The 27,886-nt window shown below is 26.3% G+C and overlaps 1 protein-coding gene, 1 long non-coding RNA gene and 4 other non-coding genes across 6 annotated transcripts; 5 read left to right on the forward strand and 1 right to left on the reverse strand.

The window, feature by feature from the left end:
- Positions 1 to 8,829: 8,829 nt before the first annotated feature.
- Positions 8,830 to 13,245, reverse strand: LOC111287585 (cyclin-B1-2-like). Its single transcript, XM_022878227.2, has 4 exons — positions 13,049 to 13,245; positions 12,614 to 12,714; positions 10,508 to 10,599; positions 8,830 to 9,124 (listed from the first exon to the last, which is right to left on the reverse strand). The coding sequence occupies exons 1-4, from the start codon at positions 13,172 to 13,174 to the stop codon at positions 9,024 to 9,026; spliced, it is 420 nt and encodes a 139-aa protein (XP_022733962.2). The 5' UTR covers positions 13,175 to 13,245; the 3' UTR covers positions 8,830 to 9,023.
- A 4,060-nt stretch (positions 13,246 to 17,305) lies between these two features.
- Positions 17,306 to 19,125, forward strand: LOC149519053 (uncharacterized). Its single transcript, XR_016341912.1, has 2 exons — positions 17,306 to 18,478; positions 18,857 to 19,125. It is a non-coding gene; the product is annotated as an uncharacterized LOC149519053 (long non-coding RNA).
- LOC149519054 (small nucleolar RNA Z199) lies at positions 17,524 to 17,605 on the forward strand. Its single transcript, XR_016341949.1, has one exon. It is a non-coding gene; the product is annotated as a small nucleolar RNA Z199 (small nucleolar RNA).
- On the forward strand, positions 17,684 to 17,762 carry LOC149519055 (small nucleolar RNA SNORD18). Its single transcript, XR_016341965.1, has one exon. It is a non-coding gene; the product is annotated as a small nucleolar RNA SNORD18 (small nucleolar RNA).
- On the forward strand, positions 17,849 to 17,916 carry LOC149519056 (small nucleolar RNA U54). The gene has a single exon (XR_016341948.1). It is a non-coding gene; the product is annotated as a small nucleolar RNA U54 (small nucleolar RNA).
- LOC149519057 (small nucleolar RNA R64/Z200 family) lies at positions 18,012 to 18,110 on the forward strand. Its single transcript, XR_016341960.1, has one exon. It is a non-coding gene; the product is annotated as a small nucleolar RNA R64/Z200 family (small nucleolar RNA).
- Positions 19,126 to 27,886: the final 8,761 nt, after the last annotated feature.

Raw genomic sequence — 27,886 nt, forward strand, 5'->3', positions numbered from 1 at the left:
ATTATTTCATTTTTTCGCTTTAATTGATGATATTTTATAAATAAAAAAAATCAATTAAATCGTAAAAAAATAAAAAAATCATTTAACTGAAATGCCTTAAATGATCATTTTATTAAAAAAAATAAAATATCTCATTTAAGGTATTTATGTCCATAAACATCCTAAATGAGACATTTTATTTTTTTAGAACTAATTATTTAATGTATTTTTGTCATGAAATGTCTTAAATAATTCTTTTAATTTTTTTACACCTTAATTGATCAATACTGCCTTAATTGAAACATTTTTTTATAACTGATCATTTAAGGCATTTTTGTACAAAACACCTTAAATGATCATTTTTTATAATATATAAAATGGATCAATTAAGGCATTTTTGTTCACAAATGCCTCAATTAACCATCAAGTTATTTTTAAAACTTATCAATTAAGGTGTTTGTGTTTACAAATGCCTTAATTGATCATTTTAAAATATTCATTCCCCGTTCTTGAATTTTGAAAAATCAAGTGGTTAATACAATTGAACAATAAACAGTTGCAAATGCATGTATTTCTCTAAACCCATCAATCCATTTACTTTGCATTTTGGTTTTTTCATCTTTCTCGTTGCCCTCGATCATCAACTACTCAATATTGTTGCACCTCGTTTTTAACAGTATGCACATATTTTTTTCTTTTTATACTATTTATATTCTTCTATATATGTCATTTTTTCCTTTCCTTATTATATATATTTATTTTTATTTGTATAACCATTTACCATTATCACATATGTGGCACAATCTCCCTTCATTACATACATGGTTTTTTCGTTGTTATTTAGGTTGATTATTGTGGTTTGCTAAATGATTTTGTATAAAATAGTTGCTATATTTGTACTCATTTATTTTGCATTAGACTCTTGTCTTATGATGAAATACAGTATGGCTTGTACCTTTATAATATTATTGATTTTCTTATGTTTATGTATATTGTAGTGGATATTGGTTATTTTAACTATGTGATATATAAAGAAACAATTTAGTGTATCTTGTATAATTTTGATCAAAATCGCAAATATTATGAAATCACCTGACTATCTACTGAACATGAGGAGACACACCCTTAGTGAAAAAAAACAAAGGGACATGGGAAAAAAATTAAAGCGACAAAGATGAAAATTCATGTCAAATCTAATCAACATGGGCAGCCTGTGTTGAATTGAGTATAAAGTTGGCTAGCCATATTGGAGTGGTCATCCTGTATACTATTTCTATTATGTACCACAATTGATAGATAGTTCCCAATGATAAAATGATAGTATATGGGAGTCAATTGTGGTATATTTAGTCAACAATATCCAAATTTTAGTTAATTTGAATTTTGATATGAATTAATGTGTTGATACTAATTGTTTTAAATTTATTAAGAACGTTTTGACATCCTAATTGAGTATAAAAAGCTTGTGTTACAATCGACTGAAAAAATATTCAAAGACTTTAAGAACAAATTGACAACCTAATATATTTTACTATTCATTAATAATTCTAAATTGTTGGTTGATCCTCCACCATCATATGTAGATGTTACCAATCATGAAGAATGATTGTAGTTTGTTCGAGATTGTTTATTAAATGAATTTTCGGTATATATACCTAGTTTGTTATTTTTTTTATAATATTTTGTTTAATATATTTGAAATCCTACTATCAAACTTACCTTTTTTTTTTTTCAAGAAAATCATAGAACAACAAAAAAAATTTCAGGCCAAATAAGTATATCACCATCGGACATTGAGAAAGAGTGGTTATGCAAATGTCCTGTATGATCTTATAAGTATTCACATGTTTTTTTTATACTCCTATATGAATATTTATGAACATGCAAACATAGATTTTTTTCTTATATCGCTTTAATTTTTCAAGAATCATCTAGCTTTGGAACCGAAGTTTCTAGATGGGATGTGTAAAAAAAAAGATATATGCACAAAGATAGATCGTTTGCAGATGAAGCAACTAAAGAAATAGCTAAAAAGATTATAAGTAAAATTCATGAATTCATCACATATGATATGTTTGTGCTTGTATGCATGACTATACATTGTACATGGTTTCTTACGCATTATTTTTTTGTGTTTCAAGATGAATTTGCAACAAGATATGAATATGATAAACTGCTAACTAGTTATGACAAAGACCCTTTGTCTTTAGCATTAGGATATAAAGAAAGATATAGTCGAGTTTGAGAGATTAGTAGATTTGTATTGCCATCATAATTCTTTAGTAATCAACCCAAACCTCTTTAATGAACAATACAAAATATAAAACTGTTTATTGTTATCATATAGCTTCATATATAGAAAGATAATGGCAAGACAAATGACCCATAGATTTAGATTCATTAACCCAAATTTGATTAGTCATGAGAGTGTCACTATCGTTATTCGTGGTCATCATGTGGGTCAATGTATACGACAATGGGCAGATTATTTACTAGTCCTTATAATTCTGCATAAGTTCTATTCATAGTATAATTGTATCATTTATGACATCTAATATCATGCCTATTATTTTATTATCATACTTATTATTTTTCGGGCATCATTGGTAGCTTATTGTAATTTATACTAATTCATGGACATCATACTTATTTAATTACGCTCAACCAACGACGATACCTAAACCTGATATTGCCAATTTAATAAAGAGATATTTCATGTTATTAATAAGTGGTAATTACATTATATTATATTTCTTTATATTACAATAAATTTTTTTACTATTGTTTTTCTATTCAATTTAGGGGAATGACTGCAATTGATAATAATAGAAAGATAAATTTGGTGTCATTACCAATAAGTGTAAAATATATTCTTTTATATTGAGTTTGTTTAGATAAATGTTTACCAACCCACTCAATGTTATATTTCAGGTATCTTATCAACCAAGAGTTACTGAATATGAATATTATATTCTTTTTTTTATAAGGGAGATTATTTTATATGATTTTATGAGCACACTATTCAAGGTTAGTATTAATTTCATATAATAGTAATATCTTTAAAAAAGAAAACATAGATATTATGCAAGTTGAATGACATTAACTTCTTTAAAATTTGTTTATAATGGAAGAATAAGGGAAGCTTCGCGAAAGATAAACTAGATGAAGTTCGCAAAGAATAGGTTAAGTATGTATTAGGTTTCGCTAAACATTAATGTTAGACAATATTTATTGGCTGTAAATATATGCATTACATTAATCTAATTTTTTTGCAAAGGCTGAATGGTTGGATATTTGTTAATTTTGATTGGTTTATATTTGTTTTATATCATTTGCATTATATCAAGACATATACAACATTGACCACTAAACATTGTTCTATCAATACAAGTGTGTGATATATAAACCCAAATTGTGTGGTCATTTAAACAATTACGATTTTTGTTGTCTAAATACAAATATGAAATTCGTAGTAATACAAATATTTATTTGATTCACACAAGTACGATATCTATTATAAATAAATGAATGTATAACATGCCACAAAATTTATATATTTACAACTAAACCATTCATGCCTTAATTAGATAAATATGTTTACAAATTTATTGTATGAATATGGTATACAAAATGTTATGAGGTCTACGTGTGTCCAACAAAAGGAAAGTCAAACAATGGGCAATATGCATTACATGTGTTTAACTATTTCCTAATGCAATTACTTTTAAATATAGCATACATAGTAAAGAAAAACTTAATTTTGTGATTTTTTTTCAACATGTACTCATTAATAGCGATGATTTCATTAGGCATGAATTCAGTAAGTTGCATTATTTTATTGAAAAGTGACTTTCTTCTATTCGTATTCTTGACTTCTATTTGAAAATGAGCTAAAATGTCCTCAATTACATTCACAACCATATTATATGATGCACCAATTTTGTCAATGTTATCAACTAAATCAGCAATTGGTCTATCGCCACTCCTAAAACGCTTATTGCCTAACAATATCATCCTAGCATTGCTTGAAACAATAGAACCAATTTCTTCTTCATCTTTTCCCTTTATCCTTATTTCCTTCTGTATTAATATAAAACTCTAGAGAGAAGTAAGCATCATCATTAGTATTAAATGATTCAACTGTATTGGTTGTTGTTTTGGCTCTTTGACCAATTACTCTATCAAATCAAAAAATCACTTTAAAATCATCAAAGAATGGAAATTGTTTGCTCTTTTACCGTTTAGCATGAACATGTAGCTGCCAAAAGTTCAAACAAATATGAATCAAATAAAACCCACAGAAAAAATATATATATTAGTAAGGTAAGCCATAATGTAATCTTAAAAAACTTACCCAAACTCACTAATTAAAAACTTGTTTCTCAACTGTGATACATTTTTCTTAATCATACCACCCAAATCTACTAGAATTTTTCATTTCACAAATTGCATGATATTGTCTCTTCAACAGCTTAACTTTGGATTCGATGTAGGGTTGGCTTTAAGTTGTGAAGTGAAAATGAGTTGCTTTAGGATGCGTTCAATATAACCAAGATATTCGACACGGAATGTCCCATTATCCGCTTTCCATCTAGGATCTACAACCAAAGAATATAGGTATTGAAAAAGATAGGAATCTTACTTTCAAGGCCATGAATGGTTACCTATGCCTAAACTTTCGTTTATTCTTTTAGGTAAACCTCAGGCCAATTGTGATGGATTGGCATGCAATGAAGACATGTTCAATTCTAATCATATGGTTAGACATTATGCAACAATATCAATATAGCAAATCAAAAACCCATCAAAGGAATGAAATAAACGAATAGACATCGAAAGAAAATAAAAAAATGTGTACTCCAATTTGTAATATACATTGGACACTCAAGAAAAAAAAATATAATGTAAACATATATTCAACATTGATATAAAGCAAATTCGACACTTAACCATATGGTAAATATAATAAAAACCATTGAGTAAATGTTATAACATACAAATCATTTCTATAATGTTATTATCCCCGGGATTGCAACCAATAGATGAAAATCTCATTAGCCAAATTATCTGTAGATTGAATCCAATAATCAGAGGACTCAACATGCATAATCAAATCTTGATGTTCAGAATCATCTGGTGGCTAATACTTTCTTCGGCAACATCACCTTCTGTATGTTCTAAAACCATCTCAGACCTAATAAAATTATGGAATAAGTAACAAGCATAAATGATTCTATATTGTTTCTTTATTAAATAAAATGATTTTTTTCTTAAAATTGCCCATCTAGCTTTCAATATACCAAAATATCTCTCACTACAATTTTTTGTCTAAGAGTATTTCATATTGAAGTATTCTTACGGGGTCATTGGTTGGAGTCTTGCCCTCCAATCACTAAAATGGTATTGTTTACCTCTATAAGGTGCCAAGAATCTTTTCTCATTTGTATATCTAACATCACACAAATAGTAATTACCTATTATCCAATTAATAATATTAATAATATGAAAAAAAGTGTTTCATTAATAACATAACACGAACATAATAAAAATAATACCTTATGGGATTTTCAACCCATTTGTACGTGTAACAGCATCTTTTAGCACTTTGCAATCTGTTGCAGAACCTTCTAATTCTGACAGAACGTATATGAATTGCATACCAAAAATACAAACACCAAGGACATTGGTAGCAATTTCATTTTTTCTTGTTTTATATCTAGGCCTGTCAATTGCATCTGCATTGACTTTGATGTATGTCTTATCTAAAGCACCCAAACAACCCTTAAACCATTTTCATCTATTATCTGTTGATTTTTTTTGTATCGATTTGGATTTTTTAAACAACATCATATACAATCTTAAAACAGAACTCAACACTGAATGAAATTATCTATTAATCGTCTTTCCAGATCTGGCCACTTAATATTTCATAACTTTATTTTTGTATGATCGACAATGATATGGAGGAAGCTAATAACTAGTTCTTCTATTGACATATGTGTAGATGACTATAACCCTTTTCTGTTTTAAGCAAATGACATAATTTTGTAAAAGTTCTCTTGTCTATTCTAACATATCTATATACTATCTATCACTCTCAAAGATCATTTCATTTAAGTTTAACTTTATAATATGTAGCATATCATAAGATGTTTCATCATAAGATAGTCTATGTCGTTTTTTAATGTTCATATTTAATAAAGTTACAGTAACAAAACATAACAAATGTAATAAAGTCTTTACCTGATTTGAATGCATCATACGCAATGTAACCAATTGCATCTTCATTCTTAATGATAAACCAATCATAACTGTTTAAAAGATAAAATATCATTAAAGTTGAAAACATAAATAGAAAGCAAATCTTGGCATATGATAAATGGAATATATCAAACATCATCAAAGAAAATATAAATCAGCAACAAAATATTTTTGGATGAAGGAGCTAAAACAAAACAACCACAAAATAAGGTGATTATATCATAAACATAAATTTAGATCTAAACAACATCTACAAATATGAAAAAAAAAATAAAAACATTGGAAGGCAATAAATAATGCAAACTAAATAAAAAGATCAATAAAAAAAATATACACATCATTTTTTGTAAAAAAAAATAAAGAAAACAAAAATTAAATGACAGATATTAAAGTTGAAATTGGTTCAAAGAAAAAAATAAATGCTATGAGCTAAGATATGTTGAAATAAAAATTAGAAATGTATTGGGTATTGAAACATGATAAAGACATCAAATAAAACGTTCCATATATACAAATACCTTATTTGATGTATAAAATATAATCTATTCTGCTTCACGATTAAACATTATAACATTCATATTTCAGAACACAATCTTTGAAAGAAAAAATAAAACTTTAATATGCGACAATTAAAGCGTTTGTATAAAGAAACGCCTTAATTGATAACCATGTAAGGCGTTTCTCTTTACAAATACCTTAATTAATGGACGCTTCTTTGAAAATCATCTATGTCATAACATAATCTTCAAGAGAAAAAAATACATTTATCATAAAATTATCAATTAAGACGTTTCAATGAAGAAACACCTTGATTGATGATCAATTAAGGCGTTTGATGAAGAAAATGCCTTCATTGATGCATTAATCAATTGCATGAAATGCCATAATTGATGATTAATTATGGCATTTTTTCATGCCAAATGCCTTAATTGCAATAAAAAAATAAAAATACCATTGAACAATTGAGTTTTAGTCATTTTCAAACATGCATTTTTAAAAAATAACGACTGTGATAATTTTTTATTCATACTAAATTTGAAAATAAGATAATTTTTCTCTTCCGAAATTTTAGAATACTATAAAAAGAAGTATGTTTTTAATTTCGAGACTTTTGATATTGTTAAAAATTTGACATTTTTTCCTGTAATTAAATTATCATGAACCGAACGTGAGAATCAAATAATTACTATCAAGATTTTGATAAAAAATTTATGAATTCTCTTCAACCAAGCGCACTCCTAATATTTTCCTATTTATTTCAAAGCTCTCAAGTAATAGTTTTAGATATTGGCCAAAAAAAAATAATAGTTTTAGATTGAATTTGGCTAATAATAAGCATTAAATTGTTTGATTTTGTATTTATTTTTTATAGATTATCATGTGCTAAACTAAATCTATGTATTTATATTGTGTTCATATTATATCAAACATGTATACAAAATGAAAAATTATTGTATCAAATTCAAAAAATATAAAATATATTTTTTTATTATTTTTATTAAATTCATATATAATTTTTTAAAAAATTTTAAATTATATAATTTTTATTTTTTATATTATTTTTTATATCATGTTTAAATTATTTAATTTATGTTAAAATAATTTGTATCTATCTCACTTATAAAAATTTTAAAATTTCATTGACGAAAATTATTTATTTATTTATTTATTATTTATATTTTTATAAACCCCTACCCCCAAATTTATTGATAAAATCTAAAAACTTTACCAACATTTAAATTTTATGGCATCAAATCAAACACCTAGAATCATCATCGGATAAATTTCAATTATCTTGAAAGGTAGATGACACAGACACAAGACTGAGCGAGTTTAATCTTTCAAGTAAGCCAGATCCTCTCACTTAAAGTTCAAACCAACCCCTTGGCCAATTTAACCTATCAAATGTCCCTAATTCAAGTAGTGACAGTGATAACACAATAAACATCAAGAAACAAACCGGCAAACAACCGCCGCAAAGATTAGATCTGCCGATACTAATATTCATATTATATTAAATACTGAAATTCATATATTAATATCATCTTTTATATAAAAATTACATATCATAATTTTAATTAATATAAAAATATAAATTTTTTTTTTGCTTCATTAAACTTATATTTAGTTAATACCAAAATTTCATATTACTTTTATGTTTTTCTTTTTTATTGTGTTTGTATTATATCACTATATTATATTTAAATTAACAAATCTAATATTAAACCTAACAATTTTAAAATATGATAAAAAATTAATATAAAAAATATAAAAATATATATGTTAGAATTTAATAAAATTTATGAGTTTAATAAAAACTAAAAAATATATTTTATGATTTTTGAAATGGATTATAACAAATAATTTTTATGTAAAACATAAAATAAATATATAAATTATCAATGTAGGATATAGCTGATATACTGTTGAATTCGAAGGACAGAAAGGCGAAAACACATAAATTTTCTAATTTCTTATCTGTTTAAGAAATTTTCCATCCATTTCGAGCATACCTTGAAAATCTGGTGGACTGATACCACCGACTAAAAGCGGATGCATTGTCAACGAATTTAAATCAAGAAGATGAAATGACAAAGGGCAAGAGATTAAGAACAGCTGATATATAAGTGTTTAAAGTATCAATGATGCCAAAAGGGGTCTGCATGAGGTAAAGCAACACATCATGTTATATAGTCAATCCTTGATTTGGATAAAATAAAATCCATGAAAAGTCATTCAGCAGTGACATTCACCTAGAGATGCATTTAAGTAGTCGGTGAAAATCACATGAAACTAGGGCATACTGGTCCCTTGGATAAGCCAAGGCGAACTTCCATGCTATGGTGCAAGTCCAGTGGCCGTACAGTCTCGGACTCTTGAGGATCTGCAGCCACCAACAAAAACTTCAAATTATTGCTAAGCACAAAATAAACCAAAACCATACACTATTCCATTGCCCAGATTGCTGAGCGACGAATCTGCATCTTTAAAGGACTGTGATGTAGGAACTTAGGGTGGAAAAAATAAAAAAACTAATTCAAAACTGTAGTATTTAGTTAAGTTCGGTTTTTTATTCACTTCAATTTAAGTTTGAATATTAAATATTTTTATTAAGAACTAATTCAAAACTGTAGTATTCAGTTAAGATCGGTTTTTTATTCACTTCAATTTAAGTTCGAATATTAAATATTTTTATTAAGTTCAAATCAGAAAGTAAAAAAACCAAATGATCCAAATCAAATTAAATTGTATATTTTTATTAGTCTTTATATATATTTTAAATTTTGATAAAATAAAATTAATACTTTTATATCTAAATTTATTTAAATATATTGAAAATTATATTAAAATAATATCAAAAAATAAAAAAAATAAATAAATTTCAATCCAATGAACCAAACCAAATCGAATTGGTAGATTTCAGTTCGGATCAAATCAATTATCGATTTCAAGGGGAAGTCGGTTCGAATTCGGATCTAATTTTAAAAATTCATAATACTATGTATAATCCAAAAAAGCCAAATCAAATCTAATCTGAACAATTATCACCCCCTTAAAAGAACATTGCAAGAAATGAATCATCATTCATTCATCTCAAACAACATACATTGTAGTGCAAATATTACCAATTTTCAGGTAAGCAGACTAAAATCAATGACACCTGGCCTAATCAACAGAACGGATAGTAGATGGAAAGTGGAAAACATAATCATAAGAAATGGCAACCAAATTTACAAAAGCAGCATATACAAGTTTCTAAATTTTCCTATATATTCGATGCCATATAAATTCAGCTGAACTTTTTGCAGGAAAAAAGGGGAACCAGATTTATATCTTTTCAATATCTAAAACCTTGGCTTAGAGCCAAAGAGTTGAAGGCAAATGACAATAGGAAATGTAGGAAAAAAAATGATTGTGAATGCTTATTCTGACACTAAATGACTGTTAGATAGCAATTTACCATGTCTTTCATACTTAAAGGAAAACTAATGACATAAAAAAGAAACGACACTGACATGGTAATATAACTCCAAACATGAGACTGAACTGACCTTCCTCAAGTCTTTCACCGATGGACATTGGTCAGTAATCATGAGGGATGCAATCAAGCAAATAGAGACTTGAAAAGATTACCAAGTACCATACAATGATGTTGACCAATAGTAATTTTAAATAGAAATTTCAAGCAAAGATTATCAAGGGGCAAATTTGTACAATAAAATTTGCAAAAAAGAATTTCTTTTGTATTTAGTGTGTATTGTTATACCATTCAGATAATCCTCAAAGCCAAAATCATCCAAAGTTCCTGTTAATGCTTCCAACCCTAGCATTGAAGATGGGAGCAATGGCCTCTGGAACCTGCATAATTTTCAAAGAACATACAAAAAGGATATTTAGCAGTGTGTACTGAATCTGCTTCTAGCAACACTAAAGACATCATACACCATCTACATCCAAGGCAGGTATTTCGGGTCAGGTTAGATTTTGCCACCTCTAAGCTAGACTATAAAAACACATTAAATTTAAGAAAAAGTGAAAAAGAACAAAGAAATTACCGGTTGTTTTCTCATAAAAACCATAGTTTGATTAAAAAAGTGAATGAGTTTTTTAGTTGCATACCTTTTCAGAAACCACTAACCAAAGAGATTTCTTACCAAATAGGATTCAACCCCAACTCTACTCTCTCTGAAGAAAGAAACTATAAATAAAAGAAAGCAAACAAATACCAAATAGATAAATAGTTATGCATCTCTTTTAAGCCCTATCAAGGTCATAGAGGCAGCTTTAGGTGCAAGCCTCCAATGAATTGCAATTCATCATACAAATTGTTCTTTAGTCCCATACAACAACCTCCCAGTCACCACACAGCACATAGGATCCTTCATTTAGCCTCCAAGATAAAATAGAACAAGACAATCCTTCAAACTACTGTTCATTTAAATGTATGTCTTATTTTTGTATAACTACTCCACATAAAACAGAATCATATGATCATTGAAACTATAGTAACTTAAATATAATATAATTCAGCTGTTTCAGCATTAAAAGAAGCAAGCACCTTAAAATGTTCACCTTACTCCCTTGAAATAGAATATATATATATATATATATATATATATATATATCCCTTGAAATATGCAAGGCAGATATCACAAACAGCCGATATGTCAGCATTGGGATGAAACATTACTTAGTTACTCAAACATCACCTAATACTATAATCTTTTGAGGTCCCCAATCTCTACCTTAAAAACCATTTCCAATTTCTTCATCAAATAAGTCCTGACTGTAAAATCTCACATCCAAGAGTCCATAACCAATAGGTTGTATAATTCTAAAAAGGTTGACTGATGTAGGTGTATAGACCAGAAGGAACCATACAAGATATGGAGCCAGTGTCAAGCTACATTTGACCTCTCTTATTGGCTCAACTCACAAAATAATGTTCTTGCAATTCATATAGCACTGTTGTTTCTCCATGAAAATCATGATTTCATCTTCCCAACTTTCAGCTCAATTGCTCTTCTCCAACCTGGACCTATATTTGACTTCCCTACCCTTCTTTATTGCCAGCACCTACAACCAGTGTTGTCAATGGTGCAAGGCTCACTCTAGGTGCTAGAACCCTTATATTGCCCAAGGCACAGAAAAAGCAATCACTTGAGTGAAGTCACGTGCAATATGTATATGTGTGTGTTTTTATATGTGTGTCTGTGTATATATATAAAAGAAGCTTAAGATATATAATTCTGATAATAAACTCTAAACAGCAGTCTAGTTTATCCTACAAAACATGAAAAAATTTTCTTGTTCTTTTGTGCCAACATGCATGATTTCTTTATTGTCCCGTTTTTGTTGTTGAATACTCAAACATTGTGATGTAGAGAGTTTGATACTGTCCCCTTTTTTACTATTAAAGTTATGGTTAATGAAAAAAATTAAAAATTAAAGAAATTAAAGAGAACTTCAATCAGGTAAAGGCTTTTTGTGCCCACTGCCTTACAAAAAAGCACGCCTAGGCATGCTCCTGATGTAATGCAACTGGCCTGAAAGGCTCTAAGGGCGCTTGTGTTTTCTGGCACTATGCATGTCTTAACAACACTGCCTAAAACTAAATGATGCTTACTGGACATAAGAAGCTAGTTAGCAAAAAAAAGATCATAATTATTCCAGTTCTTTATTCTTATCCTCTTCCAACTTTAATCTCCATGTTTACACTGTTTAATCAAAAGATAGTCCAAAATAGCTCATATAATTATTTCATCAGGCAAGACAAAATCCTAATTATTGAGAGAAGTAGAGCAATTTTTTTACTAAGCAAGCCAAATATTGGGCTTAAAAGGACTAGGAATTCATCATAAACATCTCATACCGCGAGAGAATTTGCCTATCGAGATCCATTTTGAGTGGCAATGCTGTACCATAAGTATTGGCCAGGACCTTTCTCCTCATCTCCTCCTGTGTTTTCTTTGCCTATAACAAACCCATAACAAAACCCCAATTAAATAATATTCCAATCTCAATACTACAAAATCTAATAAAAAATTTTAAAAAAAATAAACCGACCAAAAAACTATCCTTAATTTCACAAGAACAATCTAGCTTCTATTTTTCTTTTCCAGTAATGAAAAACCCTAATACTATACATAGTTTTTTAATTTTATGCAGTAATACAACTATTTTACTCGTGCTTTTGGTTTCTGGTTAGTGAAGCTAAAAAGAATAAACAAAAGGATTCCATTGACTATAACTTCCCTTGTTTTCTTGCATTTTCTCGTAAAACAAACAGAGGAGGGGGAGAAATTACAGATTCGTAGGCAGATTGGAGAGGGTGAGATCCAACGAGGTCGCTTTTAACGCCGTTGAGACCGAATCGAAGCGCGTCATTTTGAACTCCTCCGATTTCGTGCTGAATCGTCTTTGATGCCTCCATTTTTCTTTTTTTATCTTTCCTTTCTTTCGGCTCTTTGGAATTTTTATAGGCTGTTCGTTTAGGAATGGCCTAGCTTTGCAAGCAAGAAAAGGATAAAAAAGAATTGGCATAGTAATTAGAGAACGGCGTCGTTGTTACTCATTCAACCAGACGACACCGTTTGCATTTATATATGTGCTGGCATTCCATTTGAGGCCCAACTTTTGTTTTTTGTCTAAGATAGTGTTATAGTCACTCTAAACTCCAATTATTTCAAAGTTAAATTAGGTTAAAATTTATAAGAGGATAAATTTTTTTAAATTTTTATTTTTATTTATAAGATTTAAAACTAAAATTTTATTTTTAAAAAATTTAACTTTTTATTTAACAGACAATATATGAGACCCAATTTTGATCTCACCCACTAGTAATATTTTTTATAAATGAGTATTTTAAATGATCAAAATACTTTCCAAACGGATGGTTTACATGATAAAAAAAATAGTGCTTTTCATAAATATAGAATCTCTTTTTTTTTCTTGGCCTACTTGTATTTTATGTACTAAAAAAATGTGTAAATTTAAATCCGTTAGAAGAATATAAAAACATAACTTTTTTATAAATTTAATAAGTTTAACGTAGATAAAATATATTTGAATCGAACGAAAATAAATGGCTAAAATATTTTTAAAAATTAAATTATTTATTTTTTAAAAATAAGTCTATATATTTTTATTATATTTAAATAAATTTTTATATTTTTTATTTGTATATAAATAAAGTTTTATTTTAAATGAAGAATATCATTTATGTTAAGAGTTTATTTAGGTATAAATTAAAAGTTTAAGAATTTATTTATATACAAATTAAAAATTAAAGACTTATTTGATTATAAATTAAATATTAAAAACTTATTTGAATGTAAAAATATATATAATGGCTTATTTAAATAAAATTGTAGAATTTAATAACTTTCTTTATTATTTTAGTCTAAATAAATCTATTTAAACCGATTTGAACAAAAAGTCTATCAGATAAAATCTAAAAACCTCTGATCATTAAACGGAAAAAAAAGTCAAATTGTGTTATTCATCCCTCTACTTTGGTTAAATAATGAAATTAGTTCATTTACTTTAATATGTTTAAATTTGATCCCTATACATAAATTAATTGTTGAACTTAGTCAATTTGTTAAAGTTCAAATTTTTTTCGTTAAAATTGATGAAGTGGCATTTGACTTTTTTGATTTAATATTTTTTGCTTATATAACTATTGACTTCATTGATGTGTCAAATTTTTTATGATGATTATTATGTGAAACACAAGCTAATGAAAATCTTTATACAATAAGTAGTCAAGTGCCCACCTTAAGGCAATTAACTGCATTAGCTAGAAATCAGTCAAGTCAATTCTTAACCATAAGGAAATCGATTGCTATTAATTAAGAGTTTTTTTAACGTTGATTTAGGCTATAAAAGTTTATTGCTGGATAAGAAAAACTATTTTGAAAATTGATAGGAGTCAACTGCTCTAGTGATGAATGTATTTTGAAAATTGATAGGAGTCGATTACTCTAAAAAGAAGCCAACTACCCTGCCTTAGATAACAATCTAAAAATTGAAAATACAAAAGATCAGTTGACTGCCTTTTAGGTAGAATCGACTACTTTGTTTGAAAAATTATAATTTTTAGAAATAAGAAAAATAGTTTCTCTTGGTATGAAAGTTTGATAGTTTAATAAACTAATTTGTCCTTAACTATTTAGGACATATTTCTAGTAAAAAAAATGTGATATTTTATTAAAATAATACTATCAAAAAGTCACAACCTTATAATTCAATCTTTATAAATAAAGATTTTTGTGAGTTCACTTGAGACATTCAAAATTTCAAATTTTATTCTTTCTTTTCTCTTGTTCTTTCTTAATAAAAGGTTTTTTTTTTTTTCATTGTTTGCTATAGAAAATTTTGTTAAAGATATTTTTGCTTCTCATTAAAAGATTTTTACGGAGCATTTGGTTCGAGAGAATCCATAAATTTTTTCTCAAAATTTTGATGGTGGGTATTTAATTATCATGTTTGTTCAAAGGTAATTCGATTACGAGGGAAAGTAACAACTTCCTAATAGTTTCTAAAGTCCCAAAATAAAAAACTCATATCTCCTGTGGTATTTTAGGATTTCATAAAAAAAGTTGTTTTATTTTCAAATTTGACCTGAATAAAAAATAATGAAATAGTTGTTACTCTTTTAAAAAAATATGCATGGAAGTGACTACAACTCAATTGTAGATTTTTGTTGTTAAATTTTTTTTTATATTGCAATTAATGGTAATTAATATAAAAAAATACTTTAAATAATTTATTATTTAAGGTGTTTAGATTGAAGAAACGCCATAAATGATGATCATTTAAGGTGTTTTTCCCAATAAATACCTTAAATGATCATAAGATGGAAAACAATTTTTTTTTTATTTTGTCAAAACTTTTCCCAGGCCCTCTTCCTCCTTGTTTTGGCTCTTAATGTAAATTAATGGCCAAGATTTGTAATCTCAAACCCTTTAATTTGATCTAATGGCACATTGGTTTTGAAAATGACTTTTTTTCTTAAAATTAAATAAAATAAATGGGGTTTAGAAAGGTGAAGTCGATGTGGACCAATGTGAACCAAGTTGAAACTGTTTACTTAAATTACTATTATTGATTTGACCTTTTTATATTTTTATAAAGAGATAATTTAAGTCTTTTTTTGTATTGAAACTCTTTAAATAATCCTTTTATAAATTAAAAAATATTTGTTAAATATTTCATTTATAAAACAAAATAAAAAAATCATTTAAGGCATTTTTACACTGAAACACTTTAAATAATCCATTTATTAAAGTATAAAAAAATTATTTAAGACATTTTCTGTAAAAAAACGTCTTAAATAATTTTTTTATATTTTTATAATAAGAGTATTTTTATATAATAAAAAAGATTATGATAATTATACAAGAATTAATATACATGAATTTTTTTCAATCAAACGAATGAATCTAAACATAGAATACCGTGAAAATGGAAAAAAAATCTTAAACATCACCTTTTTTCCTAAATTTCAAGATTTCGCATACCAAACACTCCCTTAATTGTTTGATTTTACTAATGTAAAGTAATTTAAACAATGCTTCATTATATTTTAAAGACTTTTTAATTCAATCTCTTTTACATATCATCATAAATAAAGGTGAAATAACTTTTAAGAACAATAACATTTATAGCAAACCTTGAAGCCATTCTATTTAACATTGAAAATTCCATTTTGTTCAACCAAGTTTCAAAAGAGAAAACTACAAGAAGATTATCTACAAGTACATATAATTTGGTATTATTTAAGCCATGTATTTTTAACATTTTGATAACAGTTTTTCTTTTTTTTTTTTTTTGGACCATTAAAAAATACTCAATTTTTTATTAAAATTCTTTTTTAATGATGCTCTATAGGTTTTTGAAGAATGTAATAAGCTATTTACCATATTTTAATTTTTCCCCTTAATTATTCTATTTGTTTTCTAAATGACAATAATTGATGCTAATTGATGAAGTGCATAATTTACTATTGAAACAATAAAAATAAATATAAAAATACATAATTTACTATGAAAAATATCATGACCATATAAAATTTTTAATTTGACTGCAAAATCAGATCCAATTGAGTATTTAAAGTATAATTTAACCTAGATATTATTTAAATTTATCTTGATTTATTTACTAATGAAACTTTTAACATGAAATTATGCATTTTTGTTCTAGATGATGGTGAATAAGGAAAAATATTAAATTTAATATAAATAGAAAATATAAATGAATTAAGTTATGATCATTATGATTGTATGATTATATATAATAGATAAATAAAAATATGTATATTCTTTTATTAAGATAATATCAAATTAAAATGAATTAAAAAATATAATTATGAAAAATGCAACAAAAAAGCTAGTAACTTATATTTTACATATTCTTCATTTTAATAAATTGAAATTTAAAGGAAGGAAAAAGAAAATAGTAAAAACAAAAAAAAATGAAAATGAAAATAAAAAATAAAAAATAAAAAAAAACCTAAAAATAAGCCCAAAAAGGAGGAGCTGAAATTAAGCCCACAACTACCTCTAAGGCCAAAAACAAAACGGTGTCGTATCCATCTAGGGTTTGTCAAAGCCTCCCCAGTTAGATCTATAAATAATAGCCAAATCCCAAAACCCTTCTCACCGTTCCATTTTAACTCTGCTTCGCATATAGGGTTTCTGGCGGACTCAATTCCTCTTCCAAATCTGGGTTAGGGTTTCTACTTTCATTTTTTTTTTTGAAAATTTCGCATTTTTCATCGATCAATTGATGAGAAAACCAAAACTGCAACAATATGATTGGATTTATTCCATGATTACTTGTATTTAAGTCTCTGATGATCATTCTTATCTATTTTTTTCTTGAAATTTCTTCAAAAAATTCTCTTTTTTCTTTTAACGTATTAAATTTCTTCTATTTTGAGAAATGATGAGGTTTTATTTGGTCCGTGTTTCTGATTCAACCGTGACCGACAATTTTTTTTACCAAACTCTGATCTCAAAAGTTCCATCAAATTTTACTTTTATTTATTTTATTATAATTTTTTTCAAATTTTTTTTACAAAGTTTTAATTTTTTATTGAATTAGCTCTGTGATTACTTAGCCCAATTTGGGCAATATACGCTATTCCGATATGCATAAAAAAAATGAGCTGAAAACTTTTGAGAGAAACAATGAGAGCTAATTGTTTTTGTTTTAAAGAATTAATTTAATTTTTAATTTTTTGAGAAATTAATTGTTTTTTTAATCATCTGCTGTGATGAATTATGAAAAGAATTCGCATGTCAGACTTCAGAGATTTTTTCAAAAAATCTATGAGAAGAAAATTCATGTCTTCTGAGCAGAAGTTTGATTTGTTTTTAATAATTTTTTTTATAAAAATTTTACGATATGTTTTTAAAATATATTTAATTATTTTATTTCTCAATGCAAGAACTGAGATTGAGTTAAACTCTTGTTTGAAAAATTGGATTAAAGCTGCCTATGCAAGATGAATTTAAACAAAGGATATTGAATTTGTGTAAAAGGAGTAGGCTTCTTTGACTCAAGCTTAAATTTGCTAATTTGAAATTTGAAATGAAAATCGTCTTGTTAGTCAACAGTATATGGCAAGTGAAGTTACTCTGCAATTCCTGCTACTGGTTTGATTCGAAAAAAGTTTCGAGGATGATTTGTTTATTATTGAGTCGGGTCAAGCTATTTGATTAATTAGTTGGTAAAGTTTAAATACTTTAATGTTTTATTTGAAAGACTCGCGACTATTTTTTATATAAAATATAATATAAATTTAAAAATTATTAATATTTTTTATGATATGGATACATTAATCGACATCCTCTCAAATTAAAATTGCATCCACTTCTTGCCAAAACCAAGCTATGATAAGCTGAAGTGCTTAATTGGCAAATGGACGACTGTAGGTCTATATCTAAGATCCTACAAGATCTAGGACTTCAAATTTTTTCTTTTAAAGAATTCTGGCTTGTTGGCCAAAGTTGCATTACTTCGATTGATGCAGTGGAACTAGCATCTTCCTAACGAATTGCTTTCATATATGCTGATCTTCGTCAACTGCTTGTAAAACCCTTTGCAGGATCATAATGGAATCTTAAGCACTCTGAGCCTCTCGTTTTCCACTGCATTGATATTATCTACACTGTTGCATAACATTATGGTCATGAAATTCAGCTGTTCAACAGTCGCAAATGCAGACTCAGCTGCCCCATCTGCATATGGATCCAAACCTTTTGTGACACACAAAGCTTATGCTTCTACACTAAATGTAACAACTATACTTGAGAAAGCTCTCTGGATTTGTTTAAAAATAATAATAAAGATACATGAAAGAAAAAGAATTTTACATCTTGTTCCAACTTATTTGTGGTTGCAATTTGAAGTTTTTGCAATTGAACCATCTTTCAAAGTTTTTTTAAGTATGGGTATAAATGATATATTAATATTCATAAGTTATTCATATTTTATTCAAATAAAATTCGAATTCTGACTCCTAAAAAAAGTTTATGAGTTAATTTTTTATATTAATAATTTTTTTAATTTTATAAATGAAGTTAAAAAAATTTTTAAAATTTTTTATTTTGTAATATATCTAATATTTGCCATCTAATTAATTTTATTTTTTAGATTTAAATATTTAATTGACATTGTATTTATAGTTTATAAATAATTAGATTTCTGTCATCGTTTTACCGAGAGTTTATTTATTTATTTATATAAATTTTTGTTGAATTAATCTTAATGCAAAAGATTATGCAAACATATTTAAAAAATTTCTTCCTTTTTTCGTCAATATAAACTTAAGTGTAATTGGGGAATATTTTTTTTCAATTTTTTTTTGTGAGATTGGATTTAGACATTAATTAGAATTTCATTTCAAGTTATATTTTATTTTATATCTTTTTATTGAAAAAAATAAATTATATTAATTAATAGTTATAAGCACATTTCATATTTCCAAAGTTAATCTTGAAATATATTTTGCAATAATGCTCAGCCGCCATTGAATTGGGAGTTTGGGATAGTTTTGATATATTATTATAGATAATGTAGTTTTCTAATCAGACCATTCATAAGAAGATTTAATTTTACACCAAATTGGTCACAATAACTGGTTTATCAACTTTTTTATTTTTTCCAAGTCTTCCAACGTTATAGGGCAATAAAGAGTTTGTTATTGGCAATAATTGAATTGAAAAAAAAAAATAGAGGAAGGTTCAGGAGAGTAGAAGAAAGGTCATTTCAAAATTCCAATTACAAAAAATTTATGGAAGATATTTTAGGGGTATATTCGACTACGGATATAATTGATCGAGTTTAAGGTAATACAATATTAAGTTTGAATTAAAACTCGATTCAAAATTCAAGATTCGAAACTCGAAACTCCATTCGAACTTAATTGAGTTTTATTTTTCTAGTTCAAGCTCGATTCGAGATAAAAATCGAACTACTCGAACTAGCTCGATTAGGCTCGATTAATATATAAAAATAAGTTTGATTCTTATATTTGACAAAAACGCGATTATTTATACTAGAACTCGAGCTTGAGTTCAAGATATTTTGTTAATTAAAATAATAAAAATATATTTAAATATAAAAATTTGATTAAGCTCATAAGTTACTCAAGTTGAGTATAAAAATGCTTGAACTTGACTCGATCGATGAGTCGATCTATTCGAATTTGAGCTCGACTAAATAATAATCGAGCTAAATTTTAATTTTATTTGATTCAAATCGAATCCGAGTAGCTTACGAGTATTAATATATTATTTACATCCCTACATTCGACTATGAGAGTTATAATCCCTAAGGAAAATGTGCTGTTAAATACACTCCAAGAACTTTTTTTTCACATCAAAAATATTTTATTATAAAATTATCCTTTTAAACTATTTAATTGTCTTTTAGTAAATTATCTTGTAATTCTTTAGATACTTTTTTTTTATTATTTCTCTTCATTAGAGATGATAATGGATAGAGTATAAGTTGGATAGAATATTTTTATTTTTGTTTTTGAATTTTTATATTATATTCATCTCTGTATTCACACTCAATGGAAATTTCAAAATTATTCTCATTCCTATGAGTATTTAATAGATATGAGTAATTTTCGTATCCATAACTTTTTAAAAAAATAAAAATAAAAATTTATTTTTAAAACTTATTTATTTATTTTTATTTTACATATTTATTAATTTTTGTAAATATATTAATATATATTTTTAAAATAGAAATATATTAGTTCTAATAATTAAAATAATAATTTATATTGTTTAATAAAAAATTTATTTACTAAATATATATATAGGGTATGGGTACGAGCATGGATAGATACTATATTATTAATCTATATCATAACATATAAATCCGTAAAGTTATCGCTAGATTTGACTTTAAAGAGTCGTCACCAATATTTTTTATTTAGGTATGATTAGTCACTTAACTAAATTTGTCCCATTTTAAAAAGAAGTCACAAGCTTGATTCAAGTATATTTAAATGGTAAATTTTAATCCACGAAATCAAATCAAGTCTGGGAGTACAGTTACATGTGTGAAAAGTTATAATACCTTTATAATGCTCATCAAAGGATGGTACCAAATTGATTTCATGTTATCCAAGCAATTGAACATGTTTATATTTTTACCAAGTAAATTTAATATTAGAAATTGGTCTTAAAGTTACTTCAATCGTGTGATAGTAACTTAAGATAATTTATTTACCTCAAAAGTATTCATAGAGACTTGTATCCTACTTTGAAAAGGCTCCATTGTCGGATTCGTTAACATATTTTCTAAAAAATCATTTTTTAAAATCAATCAATAAAATCCTCTAATCGTTTAGTAAATTTTTATATCAATGCATATCCTCCAATCCTTTAGTGAGATTTTTTTGTTTGAAAACCTTCTTTGAAAAAAAAAGGTCATTAAATCATCCAATGGTTTAGTAAGATTTAACAGAAATTTGACTCTTCTAATCATTCAGTAGGATTGAAAAATTATTTTTTTAAAAATTTATTAAGTGCTCCAATCACTTGGTATAACTTAATTTAAAATTCTTAAACCAATGAGAATCTTCCATTGATAGGAATAATGAATTTATTATAAAAATTTATTTTAAATATGCATAAAAGAAGAAAGAGAAATAACTAAATAACATAAATAGACATACAAATAAAGAAGAAGAAAAATAAAAATTACCAAATAAATTAGGTTACAATTGATTCCAAAGCACATGGGCTTTTGTAATTGTGCTTGCCCATTTTAATTACTAGTTGTTGGAACTAGTTATGATTTGGGTTTCTTATTGGACTGGATCTTCAAACTGGGTCAATCTCTTTTTACTTTCCTACTTTTTCACCATCTTGTCTTCTTTTTTGTTTCTCTACAAAATAGCCTATTGCTTCGCTGGTGCCCTTCACCTATGGTGATTGCCTTTCTTTCTGATTTAAACAAAAATCAAATAAAAACCTAAAACATATATATCTGAAACCCTAAAAAATTTTGCTACCAAAGCTTTTTATTGAATACCTCCATTTTGTGTTTCTTCTCAACTCCTTGTCCCAACATAAAACTTAAAAAAAAAAAATCATAATTATCTAAACCCAAAACACTAGAAAAGACTATAAAAAACCTTTAAATTCTTTTACTTTTTTTTTACTCTTTCTCTCTTTATTTTTTCTGATCGGTTCTTCATTATATTTAATTGATTTTAATGGGTTTTTTTTATAAGCCTCTAATCCCAATTACAATAGGAAAATGAGTTTTCTTGGTTTAAATCTCTTAATTAACTTTAACATTAGATTTTTAATCCAAATCCACCTCTTAAACCAATTCCTTTTTACAATTCTTTTTCAATTAGAACACTTTCAATTCAACCCAATTAGAATTAAACCCTTTCCAAGTTTCAGCAAAATAATTCTTTTCTATTTTTTTTAATTTTTTTAAATAATAATAATAACTCTAAACTAAATAAAATACCAAAAATAAATAAAAAAATTTAAAACCTAATTTTAAAATATAAATTGACCTCAGACTAAATGGGGTATCTACAATCTTTATTATCAAATGAGCCAAAATTTTAAAATATTCATCCCTACCTATATCCCTATTCTATAATGTAATACCTATACTTTTATTCATTTGGGTAAAAAATCGACTTTCTTATTGAGTATAGATAAGATTGATATTCCTACTCTTTTTTTTTTCTTTTTTTTCACTTCTCTTCTTCTTTGCATCATACACACTTCATACACCCAAAAACCTTAAATGTTGGAAAATCTAATTTCTTACCTTGTACATTGTCAAAATGGATAGCCAAAAGAGAAAGAAAACTAATGGGGATAAAAAGTGCCCAATAAACAATGAGGTAACTCGCAATTGCAACTAAAAATTTGCACAATTTGAAAATATGTTTACATAAGATGATTATAGAATAAAGATATACATATCTAAAAATAATAATACATTATGGATATGCATATCTGATAATGTAAACTACTTTCTGGATATGTATATATGGTAATGCATAATGCTTTTCAAATATGCATATCTAGTAACATAAAGAGCTTACCTGGTATGCATATTTGATAAGAAAATACTGATTTCAAATATCTATATCTAGTAATGTGTTTATGCAATACAATTTGAATATGCAAAACAATTTGCATTTCTGTAAACTTTTAAAAGCTTTCAAATTTTCATTTTCGTAAGCTTTTAAAGGCTTACAAGTTTGCATTTCTTTAAGTATTTAGAAGCTTATGGATTTGGATTTTCATAAACTTTTAAAATCTTTCGAAAATTAAAATCTGTAAACTTCCAAAGGCTTATAAACTTAAAAATTCATAGGGTATTTTAAACTTATGAAAAGAAAATTCCTTAAAACCCTTTTAGTTTACGAAAATTTGTTTCCATAATACACAATTTCACAATAATAAACAACAAACCTAGATTCATTTCACACAATATTTAACAAACCGTCGACAAAGTCTTACCTCAATACAAGAAGTAAATAATCTATTAGTCGATAAGTTATGATTTGAGGGTTTGATTGATGGTTCTCAAGTTTAGTTTGGTTTAGGGTTTGATTTTGGAATGAGAAAATGAAGATAAAAGGATTAAATGGATGTAAAAGGTATGAATGGAAATGATTAAAGGTTGGATGGGTGTAATGATGACTAAGAAACTTGATTTCTATCTTGAATTTTGTGTTTTATTATTTGGGTGTAAAAAGAAGAAAAGTTTGAAAGCTAAATGGATCAAATTTCTAAAGGAAAAGAACGAGGGAGAGAGAAAGTTTTGGAACATGTTTGATGTTGTCTTCAATTAAACTAATGTGTGAACCTGACTTCGACATGTCAAATTTGGTATTTTTTGGATAAGGTAAAATAATTTTTTTACTATTTGAAAAAAATTATTTTTTAGAAAATATTTATTTATACCAAATTTAAATAAATTTACTTTATTTTAGGTAGACCTGACAATTTAAAGTACGATACAATTATCACAATCTTAAAGTGAAGCTAAGAATCTCACATCGGTTGAGTATTAGAGTTAATTTTGGGAGATAAAAGTTCACACCATCTATTCTTTGTAATGCATCTTTTGTGGGATAAAATCGTGAGGTCATAGGAGCTAGAGCGGATAATACCTCACAAGGGTGTGAATTTTAACAAGTAGGTTGATTTGAGATATCGGATAAGTGCATACCCGGGTTTTAGAGTCGTGCGGGTCTGAAGGTTGAGTCTCGACCCATGACATAGTAACACGATACGAATATGATATAAATATAAAACATGAAGATGACACGACTTAAAATTTTAACAATAATTATATTTAAGTTTAATAAAATAAAAAAAATATTTTATATTTTTATATCGACACGAATTATGATACATAATTTTCGTGTAAAACATAACACGGATATACAAATTTTAATATTTTAAATAATACGAATATACAAATCATCGGATGTAGTTTCAGACAATTCCCAACTAGACCAACACGGATTGAACATTTATTGCATCTATTTTATGAATTAATCCCTGATATTTTTCATCACTTATTTACTTATTTAATTATTTTCAAAATTTTGATTTGACACCGATCGCTTGCAACAAATATTTAGACCTTATTGATGAGCTTGCGGTGAAACAATCTCATATTCGAAATGGCTGCTGCAACAAAGAGAGGTTTGTTTTGATTGAGTTTTGGTGAAGTCCATGTTAATCCCTATGAAGCTCTTCTGTTAGTGTGATTATTAAGTGGTTGACATGCAAGCTAATAATACTTTTTAATATGTAAATTCTATGATGTTGCCTTCTTCAGTATTGTTTCTTTGTTAAATTTACAAAGCAAGTCAAATGGGCGGACAATGAGTGTGTTTTGTTTGTTGTTGTGTTTTTTGAATACATGTGGAGTTGTTTTGATTTGTATGTCACTTTTGTAAATGTATTGTATGATGAAATGCCTAAATGAAATTCTTGGACACCATGCTTTTAACATCTCTCATGGTTCTACTGTTGGATTGCTATGTAAGGTGATAACTGTTGTATTTCATACTTATATTCCCCATTCTTTTATTTTTTACTTACTATGTATGTTTATTTTTTTTAGTTTTAGCTTGGTGAATTCTTTTCTGCTGTTATCTTTTTCTTTTTTTTTTGCTTTTCAATTTTTGATTTTTTTTTGTTTTTGTGTTGGTTTACCAATTTTTTATAACTAATTTCGTTGTATACCTTAGAATTATTGGTCAATATGCAGAACTAAATGTTAGTATTCAATACTTAATCATATCTAATGCATGCTGTGGCAAATTGCTTTCGGCTCATATGGATGGATTTATTTGATCCAATGAACTTACACTTTTACCTTATATCACGTATTCTACATGAATTATATCATATAATAGTCAATTTTAATGATACGTTGATTTAATGTAAACTTTTTTTTATTCTTGTTATTATCCTATTATTTTTTGGATCAATTAACATATCATTAAAATTGACATTTAAAGATTACGAGTTCGAAAAAATTTAGACGCATAATATATTTTTTAGTCCGTATGTAATTGGGTAAGGAATATTTAAAGATAGGTTAGAAACTTCATAACAAATATTACTTTATTCTTTTTTTTAGTGCTATAGCACTAATAAAGTACGTCTAAACTATATTACGTGCATTGTGTTTCAAAATTGTATGACTCACTTTTAAATTTTTAGCTATAAAGAAGTGAAGTTTTTAGTGGTTTGCAAATGTAATAAGTTGCTTTGTGATTCTTGCTAACCGATTACGATTTTTATTGTGCATGTGCTAATATATGTGTATTTTATTTATTAAAACATGTGCAAACACTTATACTAACATATATTAATACATTATCTCAATAATAGCATTGTCACGTAGTTATAGTTGTCGTCAAATAAGATTTGATCAAGTTCAATTGTTTGTAATTTTTATATTTTATACATATTTGATGTGAAATAAGTAAATAAGAATATAAGAATGATTTAAGTTTAGTTGGCACTTTTAAAATCTTGTTTTGATCCATTTAATCCGATCATTTAAGCTCATAATTGTTTAAAATGTTATTTTAAAAAATATTATTATATTTATATATTCATATTTTAAATGTATTTTCTTGTTAAAATTAAAATTAAATAAAAATAATTTTATTTATATAATATTATTATATTATATTTTAAATCATCAAATTTTAAAATTTTATGAGATTTACCGTTAGACAATACCACGTGCGAAACTTATCCCCACATAGTCTCAAGGCGTGCGTTTTTTCGGCCTTAGTGGATGGTCCCCTTCTACTTTTTGCCCATATCAAGTATTCAAGTCTATAAATGAAAAAAAAAAGGTGATGTCCATATTATCCACAGTATATATTACTTGTACTAGATTTTTTGGCCGGTCCATCCACATTTGGGATATTTTCTTCAATGGACGAAGCTAAGTAAAACAATTGGCTATATTTTCAAGTTAGAAGTTTAATTTAATTCAAAAATTCATTTTTAAGAACTAATATTTAGTAAATTTTAAATTTTAATTTTAATATTTATCATTTTTTTTTCGACCATTGACCATGAAACTTACAATATTCATTTCCACCCATTTAAGATTGGGATTTGATTAAACCAATGCTACCAAAGAACCTATTTGTGAAGTTTGAAAATCATGTAACTATAAAAGAAGAAATTAAAATTTAAACAATACAAACAAATCATATGACATTGTTAAATCAAAATGATAAAAATTATTTTTTTTTTTTTGGAAACTACAAACAAATTATTTTCATATATAAAAGTGGATATGTTAAATAATTGGGAAGCATACATAGAAAACGCTAACCTATCTGTTTGTTTTATTTAAATTACAATTTTCAAGATTACTATTTTAAAAGAAAAAAATTCAAATTATTGAAATAGAATTCAATACTAGATTTTTTTTTCTATTTTGGGCATATTCCTCTTTTTCTCTACTCCAAGTTTCATAAAAAAATTTTATTCATTATCTTTTTCCTTGGTTTTCTAGAAGTGAAAATTTACTTGAATTTGTCCTTGAAATATCAAAATATTCTTTGTTTGGTACAGAAAGTTTGTTTTTTTTTTTTTCATTCACCGCTTCCTCTATGCGGCTCCGTCTTATTCAAACATCACGTGAATGGTGTTTTCCTTCACATTGCGTTTCATCCGAAATTCAATGACTAATAAATTATTTCAGGTTGGAAATAGATATGCAATTTTCACACTTGTCTATACCAATAATTTTCGAGAAATCACAATATAAAATAATTAATTTAGTATTTAAAAAATTGTTTGTAAGCCTAATGTTATTGTTTGAAGTTAGAGATGTTAATAAGTAAAATATAAAATAAATTATTTTTTATTCATATCATCGGTATTTATATTATATATATTAATATTTATATTTAATGGATATTTTAAAATTATTTTATTTTTATTTTCGTAAGTATTTAATAGATATAAGTAATTTTTGTATCTTAACTTTTTTAAAAATAAAAAATAAAATTTTATTTTTTTAATTTTATCTTTGAACATTTATGTAATTTTTTATAAATATATATTTTTTAAATACAAATATA

This window comes from Durio zibethinus, chromosome 4 (assembly GCF_047325235.1).
Source record: "Durio zibethinus cultivar Kanyao isolate XHJ-2024 chromosome 4, ASM4732523v1, whole genome shotgun sequence".
Lineage (NCBI taxonomy): Eukaryota > Viridiplantae > Streptophyta > Magnoliopsida > Malvales > Malvaceae > Durio > Durio zibethinus.